The 25294-nt window shown below is 42.2% G+C and overlaps 1 protein-coding gene across 1 annotated transcript in view; it reads right to left on the bottom strand.

Moving 5' to 3' along the window:
- OPCML (opioid binding protein/cell adhesion molecule like) overlaps positions 1–18979 on the bottom strand; it is a 517997-nt gene extending 499018 nt beyond the window's left edge. The window contains exon 1 of the mRNA XM_059391926.1: positions 18127–18979. Within this exon, the coding sequence (XP_059247909.1) occupies positions 18127–18293 (167 nt within the window). The 5' untranslated portion in view covers positions 18294–18979. The remainder of the gene's footprint in view (positions 1–18126) is intronic.
- Positions 18980–25294: the final 6315 nt, after the last annotated feature.

Raw genomic sequence — 25294 nt, 5'->3', positions numbered from 1 at the left:
TTTAAATAATTGGAGTGGGTTTTTCTTTTTCTTTTTCTCCCCCCCCCTTATTTATTTATTTATTTATTTATTTGACAGACAGAGCTCACAAGCAGGCAGAGAGGCAGGCAGAGAGAGAGAGGGGGAAGCAGGCTCCCTGCTGAGCAGAGAGCCCATTGTGGGGCTCGATCCCAGGACCCTGAGATCATGACCTAAGCCAAAGGCCGAGGCTTTAACCCACTGAGCCACCCAGGCGCCCCTAGAGTGGGTTTTTCTAAGTTTTACCAACAAGACTATGGCAAAAAATTATGCTGTACCCAGAACCATAGATACAGAGATGAATGAGAAATTTCACCTGCCTTGATGGAAATGGAAGACACAGATGAATATATTGAGAACTTGACATATTATGTTACCATTACAGATACAGATGTAATGGGAGAGTGAGAAGATGGCTAGTTTATCCCCCCTTGCATGCTGTGCCGGGAACACTAAGGTCAGATGCAATACTTCCAAAGAACAGTGCACAGAACTAGCTTTGGTTGCATGAGGTTCATATTCTTCAATATATGTCTCAGCATTTTTAATTCTGTATGTCTAAAGTTGGGCACAGGACTAATGTATTCTACAATAAAACTTTTTGGGTCACTATGATGCCTAACCAGGCTTAGAAAACCTGGAAACCACTGAGATAAGGGTACTAAGGGAAATCAGGAAAGACTGACATAGGAAGTACCATTTAGGTGCCTAAAAGATGAGTAAGACCTGCTATATGTAAAAGAGGTTGGAAATGAACTTTTCAGGAAGTGAAAGGGCAGATTGCAAATCATTATGTAAATAAAAGTTGCTTATGTTTATTACATTGCCATTTTGGTATGGTCACAGACATAGAAATATCTGATTACTCCTACTTACACAAAGAGAAAAAGATGCTATTTACTTGCCTCTTGTCTAGCAGACATTATTAACATGTTCTGTTTGCAGAGTATTGTAGGAGGTATTTGAGACAACCAAATTGAAATCCTATTCCTGTCCTCGAGGTACTAACATACAATTGAAGAAAAAAGAAATGTATGTGTGTGTGTGTGTGTGTGTGTGTGTGTGTGTGTGTGTGAGAGAGAGAGAGAGAGAGAGAGAGAGAGAAAGAGAGAGAGGTGGGGGGGAGATAATGAACAAATAATTTGATTGCTGAAGAGTCTGCTATACTTATAAATACTGGTACGTGGAGTTAATAGTTCAGTCTGCTCTCTTCTTGCTTGCACGGTTTCTGAAGAAAAGCCTGATGTAACTCGTCCTCATTCTACTACAAATAATATCTCTCCCTGCCACACCCCCAGACTGGCTTCTTCTTTCAAGAATCATTTATTTGCCTTTGGATTTCCTCAGATTGAATATAATATGTCTAGGTGTCGTTTTTTGTTTTTGTTTTTGTGGAGTATTTTTTTGTTTGTTTTTTTGTTTTTTGTTTGTTTTTTTATTTATCCTTCCTGGTGTCTTCTAAGGTTCCTGGATCTGTGGTTTGATGCCTGACATTAATCTTGAAAAATTCTCAGTCATTATTGTTTCAAATATTTCTTCTGTACCTTTCTTTTCCTTCTGATATTCACATTACATGTATGTGATATGTTTTGTAATTTTTCCCACAGTTCTTGAATATTCTGTTTTGTGTGGGTTTTCCCCCAATCTTTTTTCTCTTTGCCTTTTCAGTTTAGACAGTTTTTAATGACATTATCTTCAAGCTTACTGATTCTTTCCTCAGCCATGCTCCATCTACTAATGAGCCCTTCAAAGGCATTCTTCATTTCTGTAACAATTTTTATCACATTTCGTTTTTATTCTCTCTCAGAATTTCCATTTCTTAGCTTACATTACCCATCTGTTCTTTCATGTTTTCCATTTTTTTCCAATAGAGTCCTTACCATCTTAATCATAGTTATTTTAAAGTTTCTGGTCTGATAATTCCAACATTCCTGCCATATCTGAGTCTGATTCTGATGATTGCACCTTCTTTTCAACTGTTCTTTGTCTTTAAGCTATAGGCCCCTGGGTTTGGGTATTCCCTGCCCCCAGGAGTTTAGGCTACAGCAAATCCCAATGTAGTGAGGTTCTGATAAACTAGTTTCCTTGAGGGCAGGCTTCTGTTAAAGAGAATAGAAGGTAAAGGTTCTTCATATACTTCAAAATGGTTATCTCTTTCTGCCATTTCTTCCATTTTCACCCACAGAACTGCTATGGCCTCTGGAAGAAAAGCTCACAGAAATGTGAGGGCCCTTCCATAAGTCTCAGCCACCTGTAATTTCTTCAAGGTAGTCCACACTCAATCTCCTGCATTTAGTTAATTACTTTTTATGTGTTCCTAGAAGAATCTGACTAAAGCAGTGCATTCAGTTCAGAATAAGCTATGATTCTCTGCATTTACCTGTCTCTAGTTTTAAGGGTGTGTTTTATTCTGTGGCCTCAATTCTCTGGTGAACCTAAGTGAAGCGCTATTGATTTTCAGTTTGTTCACCTTTCCTTTTCTTGTGAGGATGGAAATGATGGTGCCCAACTTCTGTGTTCTACCAGAAACTTTAGGTCTCAGTCAATGACTCTCTATCATTCTTTACTACTCAGTCTCGACTTACTCTGCTCCAGCACCTCTTTACTACTCTTAGAACATGTTGAGCACATGCTTGCCATGGACCCTCTGTCTTTGCTTTCCTTTACTCTGGAATCCTATCCCCTGGCCTGGCTCACTTCTGCACCTTGATCAGTTTTCTCCTCAAATGTTACATCAAACAAGTAGCTCCTGACCCGAACCTATTTCAATTAGTTTATTTTACTTTATTATTCTTCAGGTCATACATTATTATTAACATTATATTCTATTTTAATGTGTTTATCATGTGTCTAACTTCCCTAGAATGTAAGCTCTATAATGGGAGAATATACTCTTTTGTTAATCATTGTAACCCCACCCTAAAAAAGAGTACATGGCATGGACTGTTCAATAAATACTTGTTAAATGAATGGATGGACAAACACATCATCATCCTTGGCCTAGGAGAAGATATATGAATGGCCAATATGAAAACACTTAGAAAGATACTGAATGTCATTAATCCCTCTGAAATGCAAATTAAAATTTTACAATGGTACACTATTCCATACACACACTAAAATGGCTGAAAATAAAAATTTCAAAAACCTGCAATGCCAAATGTTGATACTGTGGAACAGCTGGAGCCCCCACACATTACTGGTGGGAATATAAATTGGTATAATAGCTTTGGAAAATTGACTAGCTATTTCCTCCGTCATTAAACCTATGTTGATCATATGACTCAATAATTCTATCCATAGGTATTTCTTAAGAAAAATAAAAATATATTTCCTCATAAAGACTTCTATTTAAATATTCATTGTACTTTAATTCATAAGAACCAGAAACCATATCAACACGGAAACAGGGAAAAAATTGTGGTGTATCCATACAGTGGAATACTATAGAACAATCAAAGGGGAATGAACTGTAAGCAATAACATGTATGAAGATCAGATACATTATATTGAGAAAAAGAAGTCAGATATAAAAGAGTACTATATAATGTAGTACCATCTAATGTATAAGAAATTCTAAAACAGACAAAATTAATGTATGGTGTCTGGAAACAGATGTCTGTCCAGGGCTGGAGGATTGATTTCAAATGGGCATGGAAGGAGATGACAGCAAGAAGGCAGACTAGGAAGCCTCAAGTCCCTATTTTCCCAAAGAAAAATTGAGTAAACAAACTGGAAACTGAATATAATGACTATTTAGGGGCTCTGAAAATCAATCGAAGATCTACAGCAACGAAGCAAGTGACCAATTTTTAAAATCTATTATTTTGATAAGAAATGTCATGGTGTTTTTGGTTGCCCTTGTTCCACCCATTAGTAATGCAGTGCAGCTTGAGAGAAGAAATGGCCTGGACCTCTGTCCAAACTAAATTCAAAATTAACAGAACAAAGGAAATAATGGATATTAGAGATCAGTGAAATAGAGAATAGAAAAACAACATGTAAAATCAACAAAACCAAAAGTTAGTTGCTTGAGAGAGGTGCCTGACTGACTCAGTTGGTAGAGCATGTAATTTGATTGTGGGATTGTGAGCTCGAGCTTTACACTGAGCATAGTGATTACTTCAAACAGTTAGCTATTTTAAAAGATTAACAAAATTGGGACACCTGGCTTGCTCAGTCAGCTAAGCATCTGACTTTTGATTCTGTCTCAGGTCATGATCTCACTCAGTGTTGTGGGATCAAGTCCTGCATCAGGCTCCATACTCAGCACGGAATCTGCTTGAGATGCTCTGTCTCCCTTTCCCTGTGACCCTCCCCCCTGCCTTTGTGTTCTCTATCTCTCTCAAACAAATAAAATCTTTAAAAAGAAAAAATAATATAAACAAGCATTTATCTAGATTGACTAAGAAAAAAATACTCAAATAATCAAAATCAAAAATAAAGGAATAGTAAACCAATTTTACAGATGTAAAAGGATTATTGTAAGAGAGTACTATAAATAACACTACATCAACATATTAAATAATCTAAACAAAATAAGCATTCTTAGAAACACACAACATACTATAATGGAATTCTGAAGAAACAGAAAATCTGAACAGATAGATAATTATGAGGAGATTGAATCAGTAATCAAAAATCTCCCTGAAAGCCCAATACCAGACAGATTTGTCTGAATTCTACCAAGCATTTAAAGAGTTAATAACAGTCATCCCCAAACTTTTCCAAAAATTTAAGAGGAGGAAACAATTCCATACTCATTCTATGAGGCCAACATTATCCTAATACCAAAGTCAAACAAAAACACTGTAAGACAAGAAAGCTACAGACCAATATTTCTTATTGTCACTGATGCAAAAATGCCGAACAATATACTAGCAATTCCACAGTATACTGAAAGTATACTGAAAGACTGAAAGACTGTATACCATAACCAAGTGGAATTATTTTCCTGGAATGCAAGAATGGTTCAACCTATGAAAATCAATATAATACACCATATTAGCAGAATTAAGTGGAAGGAAAGATCACCTCATTAATGCAGAAAAAGTATCTGACAAAATTCAACAGTCTTTCATGGTAAAAAAATCAACAAAGAATGGAGCAAACTCCATAAACATAATAAAGCCCATAAATGGAAGCTAACATCATACTAAATGATGAAAAACTGAATATTTTCCTCCAATACTAGAAACAAGGCAAGGATACCTGCTTCTTTACAACACAGTACTAGAAGTTCTAGCCAAGTCAATTAGGCAAGAAAAATATCTAAAGGCCATCCAAATTGGAAAGGAAGAAGTAAAATTATCTTTGTAGATGACATAATCTTATATGCAGGAATTCCTAAAGATCCCATAAAATCTGTTAGAACTAATAAATGAATTCAGTAAAAATCACAAGATACAAAATCAACACATAAAAATTAGTTGTGTTTCTATGTACTAATAATGAACAATACAAAATGAAAATTAAATAACAACTCCAGTTATAATAATACAAAAAAATAAAATACTTAGGAAAAATTTCACCAAGGAGGTAGAAGACATGTACAGCAAAAATTTCAAAATATTTCTGAAAGAAATTAAACAAGATAAGAATTGATGGAAAGATATCCTGCATTTATTGATTGGCCATAAATATAAAAATAAACATAATATTTTAAGACATCAATACTACTTTAAGCTATCTACAGATTCAATGTAATCCCTATTAATATTCCAGTGTGGTGATGGTTTTTTTTTCTTCAGCAGACATAGAAAAATTCATCCTATAATACATATGGAATCTCAGGGGATCCCAAATAGCAACAGCAATCTTGAAAAAGAGCAAAGTTGAGGTCTCATATTTCCCAATTTCAAAACTTACTACAAAGCTACAATAATCAAAACAGTGTGTTTTGCATACTGGCATAATGAAATAGAATGCTCAGAAACAAAACCTTGCATAATTTTCAAATGATTTTCAACATAACTGTTTTCAACATAACTTCCCCCACTCAATGGGGAAAAATAGTCTTTTCAAGAAATGATGGTGAGAAAATTGCATATTCACATGCAAAAAAATTTAATTTGTATTCTTAGCTCATATCATATACAAAAATTAACTCGAAATGGACTAAAACCCTAAATATAAGACCTAAATCTATGAAGCTCTTAAAGAAAACATGCAGGAAAAGCTTCATGACATTGCATTTGGCAGTGATTTCTTGGTTATGACACCAAAAATATAAGCAACAAAGGAAAACAAGACTACCTCAAAGTTAAAAACATTTTTATCAAAAGACACTATAAATGAAGTAAAAAGAAATCCACAGATGGGAGAGAACATGTGAAAATTACATATATAGTAAAGAATTAATATCCAGAGTAAAGAATTCCTATATCTCAACAACAAAAAAATGAACAACCTGCTTAAAAATGGGCAATAAAGTTGAAGTCTCTTCAAAGAAGATATATAAATGGCCAATAAGCAAATCAGCATCACTAATCCATAGGAAAATGCAAATCAAAACCACCATAAAATAGCACTTCATTTATCTATTAAAATGGTTATTTTTAAAAAATAGCAAATAAATATTGGCTAGGATGTAGATAAATTGGAATATTTATGCACTGCTGGAAGGAATGTAAAATGGTGAGGTCATTATGGAAAATGGTACAGTGGTTCCTCAAAAACTGAGCAGAATTACCATATCATCCACTTCTGGGTATATACAATTCTACTTCTGGGTATATACTAAATGAATTGAAAACAAGGACTTGAATAGGTATTTATACACCCATGTTCATAGCAGAATTATTCACAATAGTCAAGAGGTGGAAGCAACCCAAGTGTCCAGCAGCAAATAAATGGGTAAACAAAATGTGATATACACATGCAATAGAATATTATTCGGCGCTAAGAAGAAAAGAAATCCTGACACATGCTACAACACTGATGAATTTTTAAGACATTATGCTAAGTGAAACAGACCACTTACAAAATGACAAATACTGCATGATACCACTTACATGAGGTCCCTAGGGTAATCAAATTCATAGAGACAGAAAGCGGAATTGTGGTTTCCAGAGGCTGCAGGAAGTGGGGGATGGAGAGTTCCTGTTTAATGGGTATGGAGCTTCAGTTTGGAAAGGTGGGAAAGTTCTGGAGATGGATGGTGGTGATTGTTACATATAACGTGAACATATTTGATGTCACAGAACTGTATACTTAAAAATAGTTAATGGTCACTTGTCAAATGACTGAATCTTGATTTTGGCTTTATTAAGTCTGATCTCATGGTAGTAAGATCGAGCCCCACACTGGGCTCCATGCTGGGGATGGAGCCTGCTTAAGATTCTCTTTCTCCTTCTCTCTCTGCCCCCTCCCCATCACCCAGCTGTCATGCATACACACGCACTCTGTCTCTCTCTCGAAAAAGGAAAAAAAAAAAAAGTCAAAAAGGTAAATTTCATATTACATACATTTTACTGTAATAAAAAAAGAGGGCATTGAAGGTAATACAAATGTCCTGTACCAGTTGGAATGGTGGTTATGTGAGTGAATACAAATGTCCAAGTTTGTTTGCGTGGACACTTTTATATGATGCATTTTAAGTAAATGCTCTTCCCCTTCTCCCTTCTTCTCCTTGTCTTCTCCTCCCCCACTTCCTGATCTGTAGGCCCTTCATCTTCTTTTTCTTTTTTTTAAATTTTATTCATTTATTTGACAGAAATCACAAGTAGATGGAGAGGCAGGCAGAGAGAGAGAGGGAAGCAGGCTCCCTGCTGAGCAGAGAGCCCGATGCGGGACTCGATCCCAGGACCCTGAGATCATGACCTGAGCCGAAGGCAGCGGCTTAACCCACTGAGCCACCCAGGTGCCCCCCTTCATCTTCTAATACATTCACTGGATATAAGTGTTTAAAGAGGAAAGTCAAGGATTAATTCAACTTTGTAATATTCACACCGCCTAGTGTAGTGCTTGGCATATAGTGGTTTAGAAAAGCTTCTTTTTTAAGTTGTTAATTCAGCAATGTATTTTTTAATGCAATGCTACTGTTTATTGTGAACTTACTATATGTCAGTCTTTAAGTTCTTATTAACTTGATGCTACGTATTCCTCCCCCAAAACCCAAAGAAGTGGCTATAAAATCCCTTTATTTATTTATTTTATTTTTAATTTTTTTTTAAAGATATTATTTATTTATTTGACAGAGAGAGATCACAAGTAGGCAGAGAGGCAGGCAGAGAGAGAGGAAGGGAAGCAGGCTCCCTGCTGAGCAGAGAGCCCGATGCGGGACTCCATCCCAGCACCCTGAGATCATGACCTGAGCCGAAGGCAGTGACTTAACCCACTGAGCCACCCAGGCGCCCATAAAATCCCTTTTTTTTAAAATCATGAAACTGAATCTTAGTCCAACCATATAGAGCCAACACGTATCAGAGCTGGGATTAGAAATGAGATTTTTTTGACTTTAAAGTCTGTGTTTCCTAATCTCTTAATAGGAGTTACGCTTTACCTTATATTTCACTAAATGTCCACTGATGAGCCAATTGTAAACAGAGTGTATAATCAAGAACATCCTGTAAACTGGTCCTGCCCCACAGGTATGGCAGGATATGGGCTCCTGAGACATATTCATAGATGTCACAGGAAGAATTTATCACAGAAACAGCTGCACTTCAAATGGCCAAGGAAATGGGTTCATAAATCCCTTCTTTCAAAAGTGCCTCCTGCAATTTTAGGAGATTACTCACATTGGCATTTCTGTTCCCTAAAGTTTGCCGATATACTTTCAGAATGTGACACCATTTCTTTTGTAACCTTGATAAAAAGGGAGGAGGGAGGCTCACCTCCCTTGCAACTGATCGGAATTCCCTGCCAGTGGCTTTAAGAATATTGTGAAATTCGTGAATACAGCAATTATAACAAGCAGGAGGAGACGGGACAAGTTAAATACCAACTATCTAGGGAGAGATCATTATCTCCACTAGGATTCAAATGTCAGAATCTCTGGTTGTAATTTCAGTGACTTCCCAATTACCTCAAAACGGGTGAGAACATCTTCATTAGAAAAAGTAGAAATGCGCGCACGTGTGTGTGTGCACGCGTGTGTGCCTGTGTTTGTGAGGGTGGAAAGAGAGACCAAAAGGATAGAAACAAAGGGCAGTATTTGTCTTTTCAACAAACATGGAGCAACTACTACATGTTAGATATTGTCCCGGACACTGGGGATACAAAGACCAAGGGTAGATATTAATGTATTTAACAGAAGACATGGAAGAAGCAATAAAAACAACATGGGAGGAGGAAAATTTTCAGAGCTGGCCTAGAAAACACAGCAAAGAACAAAGATGAATACCATTGTTTCCTGCTCTTCCTTACACAGTGTCTTCTTATACCAGGTATCTCAATGTGAGTGCGACCACTCCAATAAAACACTGGACTGACTGAATTCTCTGTGTCACTGATGGTGGCTCTGCCTTTTATCCATCATGGGAAGCTCCAAACAGTGACTGGGAGACCCTGTGTTGGGATGGCATCAATCACAACCCATTCCAGTCAAAGTAGACAAAAATCTGACACAGCAATCTATATATCTGAGGATAAATGGTTTAAGTGCACAGGAGCAAGTGTGTAGCTTGGCCTAGACCTCACATACTACCTGCACTGAAGGGATCTCCAAAACGGACATTTGGTGGCAGGCAAACAGTCAGCATTGGAAAGTTCGTGAAACCCTAGGCTTCCCTAGGTTTGCCTAGGTTTTGTAGGAAACCCTAGGAGTCAAGGGTGGACCTGGTCTTTTAGAGAAGAGGTCCTGGGAAGGCAAGGTGGGACTCTTGGGACTCAATCACCCAGAGCCTAGGGTGGGTCCCACACAGAGTAATGAGACATGGACTAAAATAAGTCAGTGACAAGAATGGGATTGACCACTGGGTGACAGGTGGGAAGCAAGGTTCAGAAAGAACTGAGTCTTAGCAGCAAGTGAGAATCTGAGCACGACACGACTCTTTGTCTTGATTTAGCATGGGCGCTGGACCCCTGTGTGTCTGGTCCTATGACCTGGACACAGGGGAAGGAGACATTCACACACTGGAAATTGTGGGACACGGTAATTCTTGTTGAACGCTTTCTTCCTTTTTTTCTCGAACTTTGACTACCAGGTAATCCCACACTTTCCCCTCCTCTTAGCTCTGTGTCTTCCTTCAACTCTTAGCTGACACCTTGGGAAAATCTCTGTTCTCTTCTTTCCATTTTTGTCTTTCATTTCCTTTATCTATCTTCCCTTCTTCATCTATATTTATAAAAAAAAATCCAATCATCAGAGAAGTAGCAAATGTATACATGTACTTGAATCCAATAAAATGAAAGCTATATGTCTTATAATTGAATTTGGCACAACAGAAACAAGACAAACTCCAAAACTTTTGAAAGTATTCAGAAATATCTTTGAGAGAATGTTTCCATATTATTTTCCTCTTGCTATGCCTACTTTTCTTCAGCATTGGCATTCATGATAAATAGAAAATTATCATATTCATTTTTCTCTTGCTTTTGTGTAATCACTTCTTCTACAACAACGGAGCTCCCTATTATTCTTCATTGCTAGCGTGTCGCATTTTGGATAATTATGAGTTAAATTATCTTCTGTAGGCTAGCCAGAAAACTTAACAACCACTTAGAACATTCTTTGTTCCTGTTATGCAGTGGAAACTTGGTTAATTGAAATGCCATACATTTTCAGACCCACTGAAAATGTTTAATATTCAAAACTAATTTTTAAGCATTTTATTGATCAGCACTTTTATGGGAAGCCAGGTCAAGTCCTTCAGCGTCTCTTTGATTTAAGCAAAATGTGCGGTCTCCAGGGAAGAGGAGGCCAAAAGGGGACACATGATTTCCTCCAGGGTATGAATCAGAGGCAAGGTGAGTTACAAAGCTTGTGGTTCTGTTTTCACAGCCGAATGGTTTAAACTAAAATACAAATATAAGGACATCAGGAGATTGTGCAATGATATATATTTTAGGGTTTTAAAAAATAACTTCCCTTTATTCTATACTTCCATTCAGATCTCTCATTTCCTTACAGTTCTCAAGGAAGCACTCTGGCATCAGTGGGCTCTTGTCAAGAATCCACTGCCTACCTGGTCTTAGTTTGCTGGGTTCAAGGAGATCCTGGCTTACTCTGGGAGGTCATGTAGTATGGGGGCTGGTGGGAAGGTACAAAGCGTAGGACAGATTCAAAGTGAAGAGCACTTGTGATGGGCTGAACAGGACCCTGGACCCTGCCGGCGTCTGTCACCCTGGGCACTGTTGGCAGCATGCATCACGATCAGCCGCAGACGACAGAGCCACCTTTACTCACATGCAGGTGGGGGCAGGTAAGCAGCAGAAAGCAAAGAGGACCACTAATGGAGATCAGCTCAGCTACAGCCCTCAACTGCAGTGGAGATTTCCTGACCTTTCATCAGGTGTAGGTCTGGGGCACAGAAAGGGGGCTTTTGCTTTTTCTGCTGGCTTTGGAAGCTCTCTCTGTTCTCTGTGCCCAGGCGGTGGCAGGGGTTGGGAGGAGAGGGTCCTATAAAACTGAGAAGAAGAAAACGGTCTTCCTGGAGCAAATCCAGACTTCATAACCACATAACCAAAGGTAAGTGACTTCACTGTTCTAATACTCTATCTCCGAGGCTGTTATTTAGGGATAATAATATTCTGTAAATCACATGAAACAATAATTGGCTTGGCCTCTGACACACACGTAATCATGGATAATTGAGTGTGTTTGTTTTAAAGTCTCCCTCACCTTACCAATTTTATGAAAGGGTCTGTGGTGTGATCCTGCAGGGAGAGTGACATAAGGCTCAAACATGTCCCATCTCTAACCTTCTCTACCAAGGAAATGACACACAGATAGAGGCAGGGTAACTGCTGAGCTGCAGAGACATTACAACTTCAATTTTCACATCTTAAAAAAGATACACCAGGGTACAAGGAGCTGCAAGAAGGTGTCATTTACCGGGAGGTGGGAAAGGACTGATAATGCAGGCTCTCCCCCAACGCCCAGCCCATGCCAGCTTTCTCTCCAGCTCAGCTAGACACAGCATCAGCTGCAGAGAATAGCATCTTCCTGCAGGGAAAATAATAAACAAACAAAGGAATCTGAAATGATCTGCTGCTGTCTTTCCTGGATTAAAAAAAAAAAAATCAAGAAAGGTTAACACTTGGTTCCTAAGTAAATAGACAATGCAAATTTCTACCAGCCCTGAAGATGTCTTGGTCCATAATTCCCTCTTATCCTATGACTGTGAAGACTGCTTCCTGCTAATAAGTAATTTTCAAAGTCCTCCCTTGGGAAGGTCAAATAAGACCTATTTGGCTCCTCCTCTTTCTGCATCCCACTGCTGGACCCCATCAGATCTGTAACACACACGAACCAGTGCTGCTGTCCTCCCTGGTCCCCTCAGAACCAGCCACATAGTAAGCATGAGAAGCAGGCCCAGGGACAGTCCCTTTTCAGAAGCTGGAAAGAAAGAACAACAGGGCTACAATGAATCCAACTTAAACCCTACTTAAAGGCCAAAAAAAAAAACAAAAAGAAAGAAATAAAGAAAGAAAGAAAAAGGAAGGAAGGACGGAAGGAAAAAGATGCTTATGACAAGAGGGGCTGAATTTTCCAAAGCAATTCAGAAACCCACAGGGCATATGTCATGAATGCTTTAAAATTTCCTTCCCCTTCCTTGGCATGTGGTACCTGGCGTATGTGTTGGGGGAGGCAGATGTATTCCAACTAATCAGTGATGTCAGAGAGAGCTAGCGTCCAGGCAGTCCTGCTCTGTCAGCCTGCTGGATTCTGCAGCCTCGTCCTAGTGCTCACAAACCAACTCCCTCACCCCACCCCACCCAACCCCCACCATCTCCCCCTCTTGCCTCCTTGCTCCCTGTATCTCCATGTCTACACAGGGCGGATCTCCACAGAGACAGCTTCATGTCTAAATATACTACTCTGTTGGCTGTGAAGAACGTTCCTCTCAATCCTCCTCCCGTGCTCAGTATCTTGCCCTCAGGGATAGTCGCGCTTTTTGCAGAGTTTCAGATCAGACTGTGACCCACTGGGGGATTCAACTGTCCCTTCTGGCAAGGGATTTAGGTAGAATCCAAAAGTCCCTCAGGCCTCCAAGATCTCTAACCAACTGCTGTGTCTGAGTGTCCCGGCGTCGCGGTTCGGAAGAGAATGGAACTTTTTAGTATCAGCACTTTGTTGCTATAGAGGTAATAATACATGATAAGAGAATGAGTCCTGTTAAAAAGGATTAAAACATTCAACCATTCAACCGATACTTATTTTTTAATCCTTTGTGTCCATCACAATGTCTGTACTCGATACCTAAGACAGGGCTCCTAACCTCCAGGAGCTCCCCATCTAACCAGACCCACACCTAAATGCTAGGTCTGTGGTGTGCATCTGCTGGGACAGAGATACTTAGCAAGTGTTACTGGAACTCAATGAGGGTCATTCTGGGCCTCAAGGAGAAAGCAGGATACTGGGGGAAGTGGGAAGAAATTAGCACATTTTGAAGGTGTGTATGGGGTGAGGGGGGAAGGGAGGAAAAGCAGAGGGCATAAACCTGGAAAAGACTGAGAGTATTATGGGCTGTTATTAAGGAATCCCTCCCAGTACCAGTGACAACTTGCATGTACACGTTGCTTAGTAGTTAGAATAAGGCCATATACTTTATCAGTTTACTTCATATTCATCATATGGCTGATACATCAGCTGATATCCTAGACAGAGCAGATATTGGTTCTAGGTGTACACAGTTGGACCAAAGTGCACAAAGCACCACTCATGTAGTTACTGAGTGGTAGAATAAGAATCAAATCCAGGCCCCTGAACCCATGCCCTTTCTAGAGCACAAGGCAGCCTGTGTGTGGTCAGGTACATGCACACATGCAGGAGGCCCTTAAGGGAAGTTAGGGTCATTGGCGACCCGCTAACTTGGATGCTCTGGGGGCCGGACAGGGCTTTAGAGAAGTGGTTCTTGGCTCCAGTTCCACAATAGAAATACTGGAAGAAATTTTCTTTTTGTCTCACAAGCCCACCCCGATGCCTAACTCCAGAGAATTTGATTTCATTGGTCTGGGAGGCTGACAGTACAAGTTTTTAAAAAGCATCCTGGCAACTCCAGTGTGCAGCCTGGGTCAGCATCATGGTGCGAGGGGCCTCTTACAGGCACATACTTGCTTCCATGTCCTTTTATGTCTTCCTCTCCCCAGACCAAGAGTGAAGACTCTGCCCTTCCCTGTGACCTTATTCAGCATAGGCAGCTTAGATACTGCAATGGGCAAAAGTGTTTCTAATAACCTAGTGCCTGTTCTGAATTTTCAAATTTTCACAAACAGAAAAGCTTCTGAGGGTGAGTGCAAAATAGAGAAAAACGTTGTCCTTGGGAGCTTGACTGACCCAGTTGCTGGGGAAAATCCCGCGACTCAGATTATTCCTTGGCAGTAGTTAACCCTCAAATACTTGGTTCCAACTGGATTAGCGCAGAACTCCAAATGAAAATGCAGGGACATTGCAGAAAAAAAGAGTTATTAAGCATAATCCCAGATCAGCAAGCCTGGATGAGTAAAACTGATTATCCTGCCATGTATTATATATAAATAAATACATAGAAACAGTATGCCAGTGGGAACTTTTCCCATTTAGTGGACCATTCCCTTACAGTAACAAGCCCTACCTCCATCTTATAGCAGCTCTTCACAACATTCATGTATACAGAGGACGTGGTTCCACTGAGTACCTAAAGCAAATTTAGAGGAGACTGAGGCCCAGGAAGAAAGCATACCTGGCTATCATTCGTGCAACAGAAATGGCTTAATAGGACCCAACTGACTACAGTGAGCATCCTGGGCTCCTTTCCTGATTCAGACATAGAACTTCTAGATACTTGTCATATCTAATCTAATGGAAAGGCACAGAACATTTTTAACCCAACAGCAGATAATTGTAATGAAATGATTCTGGCCAAGAGGGCCCATTTGTAATAATGAATTCAAATCAGATTCATAGAAGCTATAATTCAGCCACAGTGAACACCACCTTCATTTCCCATATCATCTCTCTTCCAAGAAGGCAAAATTACTCAATATTCAAATAATTATTTTTACTTTTCAAGTAGCCCTGTGAAGTAGTTATGAGGAAGATAATATTGCCTCACTTATATAAAATGAGTTTTATCTACGTTTGAAACTTCAGTGTCATCTTCGGCACATCACTTCCTAACGTCCCTCAATGCAATCAAAGACCTATCAAAACAAAACTGATATCTCCCAGGAAAGACATCATCCTTCTCTAAGCCGTGCCATTTCTCCTTGGAAAATTCAAATGAGGGACCCGTTTCCTGTGTTCCTCTGCTTTCCTACTAGGTCTCTGACCTCCTTTGTGACTTCAGGCAAGATTTAGAAACAGATGTGAGAGATTTTGATCCAAGGTAACCACATTCGGAAAGACTCTGTGGCTCACGGGCCTGAGAAGCATTCATTGTTTTCAAGACATCCTGCACATTTGTTGCATTCAGAACACTGAATTTCCAAACACTGTATTCCCAAGGGAACATCTTTAAGGAGACGGAAGTGTGACCATACTTAGAATCACAGTCTTTCAAAAACAAAATACAACACAGCATAAAACATGATACATTTATCTGGGGTTGATGCTAAGGATTTCCTGAGACTGGAAGCCAGGACTCTCCCTCAGAGCAACGACAAATAAGTTTTTCATTGACATGGGCACACAGCTGTTAGCCAATAAAACAAAGGTACATGCAAAACTAGAGAGAGGTTGGGACCCTCAGAAAGCTTCAGGAGATTGTGATGTTGTTTTAAGAAACATTGTGAGAGGAGTGAAATCGAAACCTTAAAAAAATCAGAAATTAATAAGAATTAAATGACAAAGCCAAAAAAAGGGGGGGGGGAATGAATTATAGGCAAAAGCATGTAAAATGGAATCACCTGATAAGAATGAAGACCAAAGTAATGAGAGAAGAACACAAGAGGAAAAAAGGAAGAGAATATAAAGAGATTAAAATGTGGACAATGTGCTGAATCTCTCTATTTCAGAGTAAATTATATGGAGGAGGAGAGACAAAATCAACACAAGCCATGTTTACTTTTAAAAAATAAAAGCATGCAATCAGGTAAAAGATAACAGTTATACTCGCACGTGTAAGGTTTTTTTTTTTCCTCACAAAGCACAAAAAGCAACTATTCAGCTTTTCCCGTTTTTATTCCCATTCCCATTACCAAGCCCAGCTGCTGAACATTTGAATTGAAGATCATGAAACCAGGCCAGCAGCTAATAAAAAAAAAAAGGCAGAGCCAAGTTGGCCCTCTGCTGGTGGAATCATCTTACGGCATCCCGGAAAGCAGAAAGCTGGAGTTTCCTAAGTTTCTGCTTTAACTTTCAGGGTCAGGAATGGGACAAAAGATTTGGAAGGTTTAGCAAGGAGGCCTTATTCGGTGCTGGGCCTCTTTGCCCCCAGTAATAGATTCGAAAATTAAAGACAGCTGCGTGGCAGCATCAACAGCCCCTCACGCCTGCTAACATTTACCAACATTTCTTCGGTGAACCTGTGTCGCAGCCTGGGTACCACTCCCATCTTTGAGCTCACAGCTCTGCTGCCAGTGAGCATCCCACAAGTCAGTTCTCAGGGAGTAGGCTCCAGAAACTTCTCGAGGCAAGGAAATAGCCATAATGCACTCTAGTCTGGGACAGGCTGAGGAGGGCCCACAGGGCTACAAGGGTTTTCCCTCCTGCAGTCAGGGAAGGGAGTCTGTCCCCAGGACCCCTTTATCTCTCTTCATCTGGGCACCCCCCCCCCAATCACCAGCAGACAGACCTGTGAAACCTGTTCTCTTCCTCAAAAGAAGATGCAGCTAAGAATCTCCCAAAGTGGCAAGAATTCAACCTTAGCCTGGAGCTTAGGAAAGTATAACCAGTGTCCCAAGAGGCCTTTCTTTCCTTCCTGGGGGCACAGCTAGTCCAGATACAGAGAGAACTCTACCAGAGCAGCCAGAGGAACAGGAAGGAAGCCCCATTCTCAACTGTTCCTTGGAGAAGTCAAGCCTTTTGGCTGCAGAATCTGGGACAGCATGTTTTATTTTCAACATAACCATCAAAGTCATAGACAGGGCAAATGCATTCAGCCTGTGTACACTGTGAGCCAGAGTTAAGCTGGGATGTCCCTGAATCTGTCTCCTAGGACCAGAACTGCCTCATTAAAGGGATAAAAGATGATATCTGCTGAGCTGGTGGAAAGTGGTGGCTGCATTTTTATTAAAGTCTCTGCTGCAGCAGTCCCAGTCCCCAAAGGTTCATATTCCAAGAATCTCCACCCCTCTGCCTGGAGCATGTAAGTGATTCTCCGTAACTCATTAAGGTAAAACAAAAAGCTTTCTATTGTGCTTTTCGCACAGGAGTGATGTCGTTGCATAAAAGCTACATGTTTCCTCTCTTTGGCCTGAGCCTGCCAAGATAAAACTGCCCTCATAATTTATAATAGGGGTCCCAGGAGCACCACACACGGTTGACATGGATGACTGAGTCTTGAGCAGACTCATAAACGGCCATGGCCCAGCACTGGCAATACCAGAGCCTGACATTTTAAGTATGTCTCTGAAGGAGGAAGCCACCCCATCCAGAAGACCATCTTGCCTAATCACATACCTTCTGGCCTGTGAGAGAACCACCAAAGCGCTCAGTGATCTCAGGCTAAACCCCAGTACTGAAATTACAGGGCGCTCTGTTCTCATCTTGATGCCAGGGCAAAAGTGAATCTAGCCATGCCATGGCCTCATGGATGCATGGAGTCCCAAGCATGGACCTCAGGGTCCTACATCAGATCCTGGACCAGAAAAGCCAGAGCAAATGACAAACCTCTCCAGGAAAATGGGTGTTTGCAGCCACAGTCCGCAAGTGGGCAACTCTCGGGCCTGCAGAAAGGCCCTTCGCATGCCCCACTCCCCCACCCAAGCGTTCTGCTCTCTCTCTTCTGCTTTCTTGCTGGCCCTTAACCCACGTCCTCACATCCGAGGGGCTCAGTCCCCCGCTGAAGTACAGCTCCCTACCTGAGGGTGGCGCTCTCCCCCTGCCGGACCGTCACGTTGTCCATAGCTTTGGGGAAGGTGGCATCTCCGCTGCGCACGGGCACTCCTGTGGGTACAAGGAACAGCAGCCTGAGAGACACGACCACGAGGCACTTCCAGGGCAGGAACAGGTACCCACAGACCCCCATCCTCGACAGCCACAACTTCCCAGAACTCCGGCAGCGGCGCGGTCCTCGGCCCCCGCCCCGCACACCAGCGGGTCTCGGGTTGTGGTGTGGGGAGACGGGAAAGGGATGGAGCAAGCCAGAAGCAGAGAGGGGGAAGGAGGAGAAAAGAGTCCAGGCTCTCCGGAGCCTAATGATTCTTCCTCAAATCCTGCCTCAGCTTTCCAGCCTAGCAGAACCAGATGCCCCCTCCTGCATCCAAAAAGAGCTTTCTTGACGCTCCCCTGGGGAGGGGGGAAGCAGCCGGGAAGGGAGAGGAAGAAGGAAGGTGCAGGGATGAAGGTCACAGATTGCTCTTTCTCTGCCTCTCTCTTCAAGATGCTACTTTAAGATTCAGTTGGGCACGTTCTGCAGAGTCTGGCATCAAAAGTTTATAACCCAAAGAAGCAAGGCAAGTGTCTCTGACATAAAGGAGATGTCCTAAAAGGCTGCTGCTTCAAGGAGAGGAGAAAATGTTTTATTAGCTCACACACATGTACAGATGTATTTATAGACCAGCCCGAGTCTCGAATCTGGAACCCAAAGGCGGCCAAAAGTTCCAGCGCGGGGACGTGGCCGTCGCAGCCCGAGGATCCGTTGGTGCTGGGCGTCCTCCACCGCAGCCCGGGCGGCGACTGATGGCCCGCCCGGCCCGCGTCGCCAGCCCGCGGAACGCCGCCCGGCGCAGGCTGCGGGCGCACGGGGAGCTGGCGGAGGCGCCCCCGCCTCCTCCGGGGACGCGGCACGGGACGCGGGGACGCGCGGACGCCACGCTCAGCGGCCGCCCCCGGCCTCCGCGCCGCCTTCCTCCCGGGAGCGGCCCCGACGCGCGCGGGCCCCGACCGCCGGGGTTGTCATGGCAGCAGCTCCATCACTGACCGCCACTTTCTCCGGGGCTGGCTGCGAGAGAGCGGGCGGACTGCGCGCTCATCCCGGCGGGCGGGCGCAGGGAGCGGGCGCCCACCTTAACCCCTGCCTCGCCGCGCCGCGCCCACACGGGCTGTGCCGCTGCGCGGGGGTGAGGCGGGCGCCGCAGCTGGCTCCACTCTCCCCTAGACACCCGAGCCAGCGGAGAGGATGCCGCGCCCGTCCTGGTCGCTCCCCCTGCAAGAGGCGGGTGGAGGAGGGAGGAGAGTGGGGGAAGAGGGAGTTAGGGATGGGGTGGGGGTGAGCAGCAAATGGAAAAGTGACACTCGCACCTTTCCTCCCCTTGCCCAAACAGAAGTTGCCAGACCCTGAACATCAATTCCCCGGAGGTACTTAAACCGGTGTGTGCAGGGTCACCACTCTGCCGCCCTTTGCCACCCGGCCAAGCTACAGTCTTAGGGCAGGGTTCCCCGGAGCTTTTGTAAAAAGATGAAGTATGCTTTCTGCTCAGATGACCCACCTCAGAGCTACTCATGGCTCTAGACTTGCTCGCTCGCTCTCTCCCAAACTGGCAAATCTGAATTTCTTCTTACTGCACAACATACAGAATAGTCCCCAACCTACTCCATGTTCCAGTATCTAACTGTAAAAAAGCAAGAGATGGGAAAACACACGGAGAGCCTAAAGAGTAGTTGAGGTTGATTTTCAGAAACTCCATCTATAGCTTTATGATCACAGGAATTGGCCCCACAATGGTATTGGGAGGATGGGGCACTGGGGAATAGGGTATTCTTAAAAGCCAGCCTATCAGTTTCTTTGGGGGCTTAGATTAATTTCTTTCAGTTCTTAACCAGAGAGCTCAGGATTTCCTTGGGCCTGTCTTATGGTTTTTCTCCTGTTCCTTCCAGCAGAAGCCATCTCATAGCTTCTAAGAAACGTAGCTTATCCCCTATATCATAATTTAATGGTTGCTATGTACATTTTCTTTTCTGTATTCTTTCTCAGATCCTTTTGTTAAATTAGGCAGGGCTTTGAACAATGGAATTTAATTCAAAATAAGCTTGAAATTCTTGTTCATTACTTTAGCTGTTTAAGAATACAAAGGCATCCTACCTGCTCTCCATTATGGGCGACTGAGCACTTATGTATACTGCCCCATCTTCCCTTGTCAAATGGGAGCCCACATACATTTTTAGGTCTAAAGTTTTTAATGAAAGCATCACACCTCAGGAAGAAAGAATACTGGTCACTAGTCATGCTATGTATGCTTTATCTCTTTTAACATAGTGAAAAACACATATCGGCTCCTTTCCAGAAAAGAGATATTAATAAAGACAGGCATTGGGCAGAACATTCATCCTGAGCTCTTGGGCTACAAGGGTAGAAGGAGAAAAGATGCCTGGAAGAGAGATTCAGCCCTCAGAGAGCAGCCAAATCACTTTTTTTGGAACCACCTGCCAGTTTTAATGACACACATCTTTCCTTAAGTTTGAGTGTACCTGTGTTTTTTGTATACACATGTACCTAATCCTCTAAACTCTGAGATGCTCTTATCCATTATCATCAGACTGGAAATGCTTTTTTTAGTGCTTTAGCCTGACTGAAGCTGAGAATGTGAAGCTGTGCTTATGATTTTCTTCAGCTACAGAATTTGTTTCTTGAACATTGGGGGTTGGTGGCATGGGGTTGGGTCAGTCCGCCATAGGAGTGACACAGCTCTTGCCACTTGGTTGTAGTGGGCTCAGGTGACATTCTCTCCTCATATATCTGTCGGTTTGGTCCTAGTGCTCCCCAGGAGATGCAAATGGAGCACTTGCTAAAGGCTAACTCAGTCTGTGAAGGATTTCTTGAAATGGGACAAATTACTGGGGAAATCCAGCTGGGGAAAGAGCAGAAGGGATGAGAAAAGAAGAGAAGCAGAGGTATGTATAAAAATCTTTCTTTTGTAGAAGGGATAAGTATCCAAGTTTTTTCTGGGCTGGATCTGCCCAGCTACAGGTATCTGGAGTTCTAAAGAACAGGGTCTAGTCCTAGTCCTAGTCCTAGAGAAGGGTCTTCCAGTAAGCTGGCTACCTAGTTCAATACTTGAGGGTAAATAAATAACTGAACTGAAGGGTTAGTGAATCAGAGAAATAACTGCAGAGGTCTAATCTTTATGCTAATCTTTACCAGTTTATAGTTTTATGGGGGAGATTCCATTCACGTGTAATTCATTCATTGCTAGGGACCAATATTCCATTTATAGAATAGAAAGCCAAACCAATTTAGAATGGGAAAGAGAACAGGGGGTGAAGTTCACAATAAACAAGGACAAAAGTGGTTTATATTGGGGGTTTTCTAAGGAATGTTTGGTACCTTGATGGGGGGACTCCCAGTTAAACCCTTCTTGAGTGTATATCCACATATATGAAGACAAATATCTGAGGACAAAGTAAGAATACTGACGAGGCGTGTTGATTCTGAAGTTAGATGGTCTCTTTGGATACTGACTCCTCAACCCTTCAGCTATATGAGTGGTACCTAACAATACCTATCTAATGGGGTTTGGGGAGGTGTCTTGAGATGTCCCCAAGATTTTGTTTTGAGGTCTGGTGTGTTTACAGACACAGAGACAGCTTCCTTGAAAGAAAAGTTTATTACTTATCATTCCCAAGAGAAGAGGGCATGCCATGTGAGGCAGAGCCACGTGAGGAAAAACCCACCCAGTGGAGGTGGGGTGGCGGTGGCGGGGGGTGGTCAGTGTCAAGAAGCAGAGGAAGCCAGGAGAAACCAAAGGCCCAGGACCTTGGTTGCAGCACCTACAAGAAGGAATGGGTGAAGCTGGGTAGGTAAGATTGAGCAAGTTTAGGCTCAGATTATTTGAGTAATTGTGGCAGACCCTGGGCTATTGGTCTCTAGTGTTCCTGGGGTGAGTTAGGGCAGAGGAAATAGCTAACTGTGTGGCAGCTGGATAAAGAAGGTGGTTGGGATGTGGGCCCTTGCTTGTTTGGATTACCTGCAAAAGGTACGCTGAAGAGAAGGCGCTTGCTAGCTCCAGGAATTAGCTAACCCTGGGCGGGGCTGTCTCTCCAGAATTAGCAAGCCTCCCAGATGTCAAAGCATCATAAAATACAGAATTTTTTTTTAAACATGATTAATACAGGATGCCAGTTAATGAGGTGATGTGTTACACTCCACATTGGAAGTATTTCATAATCATAAATTATGATTATATAACATAACTCCCACTTTCCCATGATAACAACTTATGACATGTGGAAAGACATGAGTGAGAGATTGTAAATGCCCCATATCCAAACTAGAGCTTTGATTCAGATCTACAGACATCTTGATATTCAGGATGATTTATAACAGAAAAGGCAGACATGGATCCAGTGCAGGGCAGTGACTTAGGAAAACTTAAAGCAGGGAGGTGATGTGAACTGACCGAGAGGTATGGATTGTGGTTGTCAGGTTCAGAACGGTTTGCAAGGGGACAGAATGGAAGCAGGGAGATTTTCAAGAGTGGAACAGGAAAGAAACGATGGCAGTAGTAATGATGATGGAGAAAAATAGAAACGTAAGGTGTGTATCTTGGATGCACAGTTTAGGACCTTCTGAGAGTTTAGATGTTGAAATTGAGGAAGATCAAGGGACTGAGGATGACTCTTAAATTCTGGCTGGTAACCAGGTGGTACAATTTCCTGGGACGGTCATGTCTCCAAAAGGAATAGATTTTGAGAGGCATAGTTGGAAAGAGTGAATAAAAAGCTCCATGAGACAGCCAGATGGAGATGTTAGGTTGGCAGTGGGAGAAAGGAGTCTGAAGCTTATCGTACAGGACTGAGGACAACACTAGCATCTTATCAAAAACCTGCTTCCAAGCTTACTGTTAAAGAAAAAAAAAAAAAGTGGTAAACTTCTTTCAGGGTGAGGAGCACACTATTCCACAGAACTCTTATCCTGCATCTACCCCTCCCCCCACTTTTGTTCATACATTAGAAGTAGTCCCCCTTATCTTAAGCTTCAGAACCTAAAGTGATTTCACTGATTTAATTTGTCTCTTAGTAGATTTCCTCTGCTTAGCCACATCTCAGCTTTTGAGAGTAGATTCTAGGATTGATTGAGAATGAGACCATGAAGTTATCAGTATGTTTTTGGGAAAATGCTGCTTACTTACCCTTAAGAAGTGTCCAGTGATCCAGGTTTAAGCCATGCGTCTCCCATAACTTACCAGGCATAATCTAGGTCAACTGAAAGCCCCTCTTCTATAGCATAGTAAGATTAGAACAGGGACAATGGGTCCATCTGAATCCTACCTCTAAGCATTTCTATGTGACTTTTCACAATTTCCTTAACTTTGCTCATCCTCAGTTTCCCCATCTGTAGATAGAGGCACTGATAGTAATAAGTACGCACAGTATTTTGAGTGCTAAATGAAACACCACATGTAAAGTAGTCAGTGTCCTACTTGGCACTCAGTAAGCACTCAATGAATGTTAGTTCTTAGTACCTATCAGAAGCAACTAATTCCCCCAATGCCACAGGTTTCTTTCCTGAAGTGGTGCCAAGGACAGATAAACTATATGGCACAATGCAGGCAAATTCCCAAGTTGTCTGAAGGTTTTGTGTATGTGTAATATGGGGTAGCTGTTCCTCTGATTTTTTTAAAAAAGAGCCCATTTTAGAATTAGAAGTCACCTAAGATCACCTAAGGATCAAAAGTGGTTATTAATAAGATTTCATTTCACCATGGAGGAGCTGCTTGGAAAGCATGGCCATTAGGGAATTCTGGATCCAACAGAAATATCTGAATTTACCTAATGAAATTTGTATCAGGTTGTAAAAGCAATTTCAAACTGTGTGTTATTCATAAATAAAGAAAACTTACAGCTTGTGTTTATCTGGGAAAAGATTGTACCCAGCTGCTCTGTGTGTGCATGAAGAACAAACATAAAGTAAGAAGCCCATGCATGATGCATATTTATATTACAGAAACCTACCTAAATCAGTAAGGACCCGGTAGGGTGGAACGATTGAGGAGGCTTTGTAGCTTAGACTGAAAGAAGGTTGGCTCTCTCCGGGCCCTCTGGACAAGGCAGTGTAATAAACTAGAAATATTTGCTAGTGATCAGAGAAGTAAGAACTGATTCGGTCTTTAGTTTCTAGTCTCAGTGACGTTCCAAGAAACAGAACAGATGCCAGAACACAATACTATGAATGAGACACAAGTAGTGTGTCGTGTAAAATCTAGGGCAGTTCTCCTATGATAGCCACCCATGTGACCAGTGCTAGGTAGGCACGGGGAACTTCACTTCCCACTGTCTCTTTGCACCCCGGCAAGTGAGGCAAATAGATGTCACAAGGTCTTCCTAATCACTGGCTAACTTGAGGACAGGATTCAGGTTACTCAAATCTTAATCTGTTCTTTCCTCATAGACCACTTCACATCCTTTCTAACACAGGACTCCTTTGCTGAGAGAGTGAACAGAACTGACAGTGGGCATGAATTAGAATGCTTGCTTCATATCCCAGCTCTGCCACTTATGAGCTCTGTGATCTTGGACATATTCCTTCTCTTCACTGAGTTTGTATCTCTTCATCTGTAAACAGGGTTAATAAGAGCTTCTTCAAAGGCTTGTTGTGCGAATTAAGACAGATGATACATGTGAAAGCTCCCATTATAGCGCCTGACACAATGACGGCTGTCAGTGAGCATTCAAGCCCTCTTCTCCATGCCAAAGTGACTGAAACTGACCAAACCAAACCAAAGCAAGTAAAACAACAAAGGCAGCTGAAGGGATGCACAAAAACAGCAAAAGCTTAAACAAGCAAAGCCAACAGAAAAACATAAGGCACACAAGCTTTGCATTTTAAAAATATATAAATGAGGTATTCCTAAAGACTTAGAGTGTGATCTACTGAAAGCTGTGGAATCCAGCTGATGTATCATCCCCTCATTTTACTCTCTTTTCAAAATGTGTGTGTGTGTGCGTGTGTGTAGATGTGTGCACACACATATAATAATCAAAATTTCTCCCATTAGAATTACAAGGTCCCGGGCGCCTGGGTGGCTCAGTGGGTTAAGCCTCTGCCTTCGGCTCAGGTCATGATCTCAGGGTCCTGGGATCGAGTCCCGC

This window comes from Mustela nigripes, chromosome 1, assembly GCF_022355385.1.
Source record: "Mustela nigripes isolate SB6536 chromosome 1, MUSNIG.SB6536, whole genome shotgun sequence".
Taxonomy (NCBI): domain Eukaryota; kingdom Metazoa; phylum Chordata; class Mammalia; order Carnivora; family Mustelidae; genus Mustela; species Mustela nigripes.
This window is presented reverse-complemented; position numbering and strand designations above follow the sequence as displayed.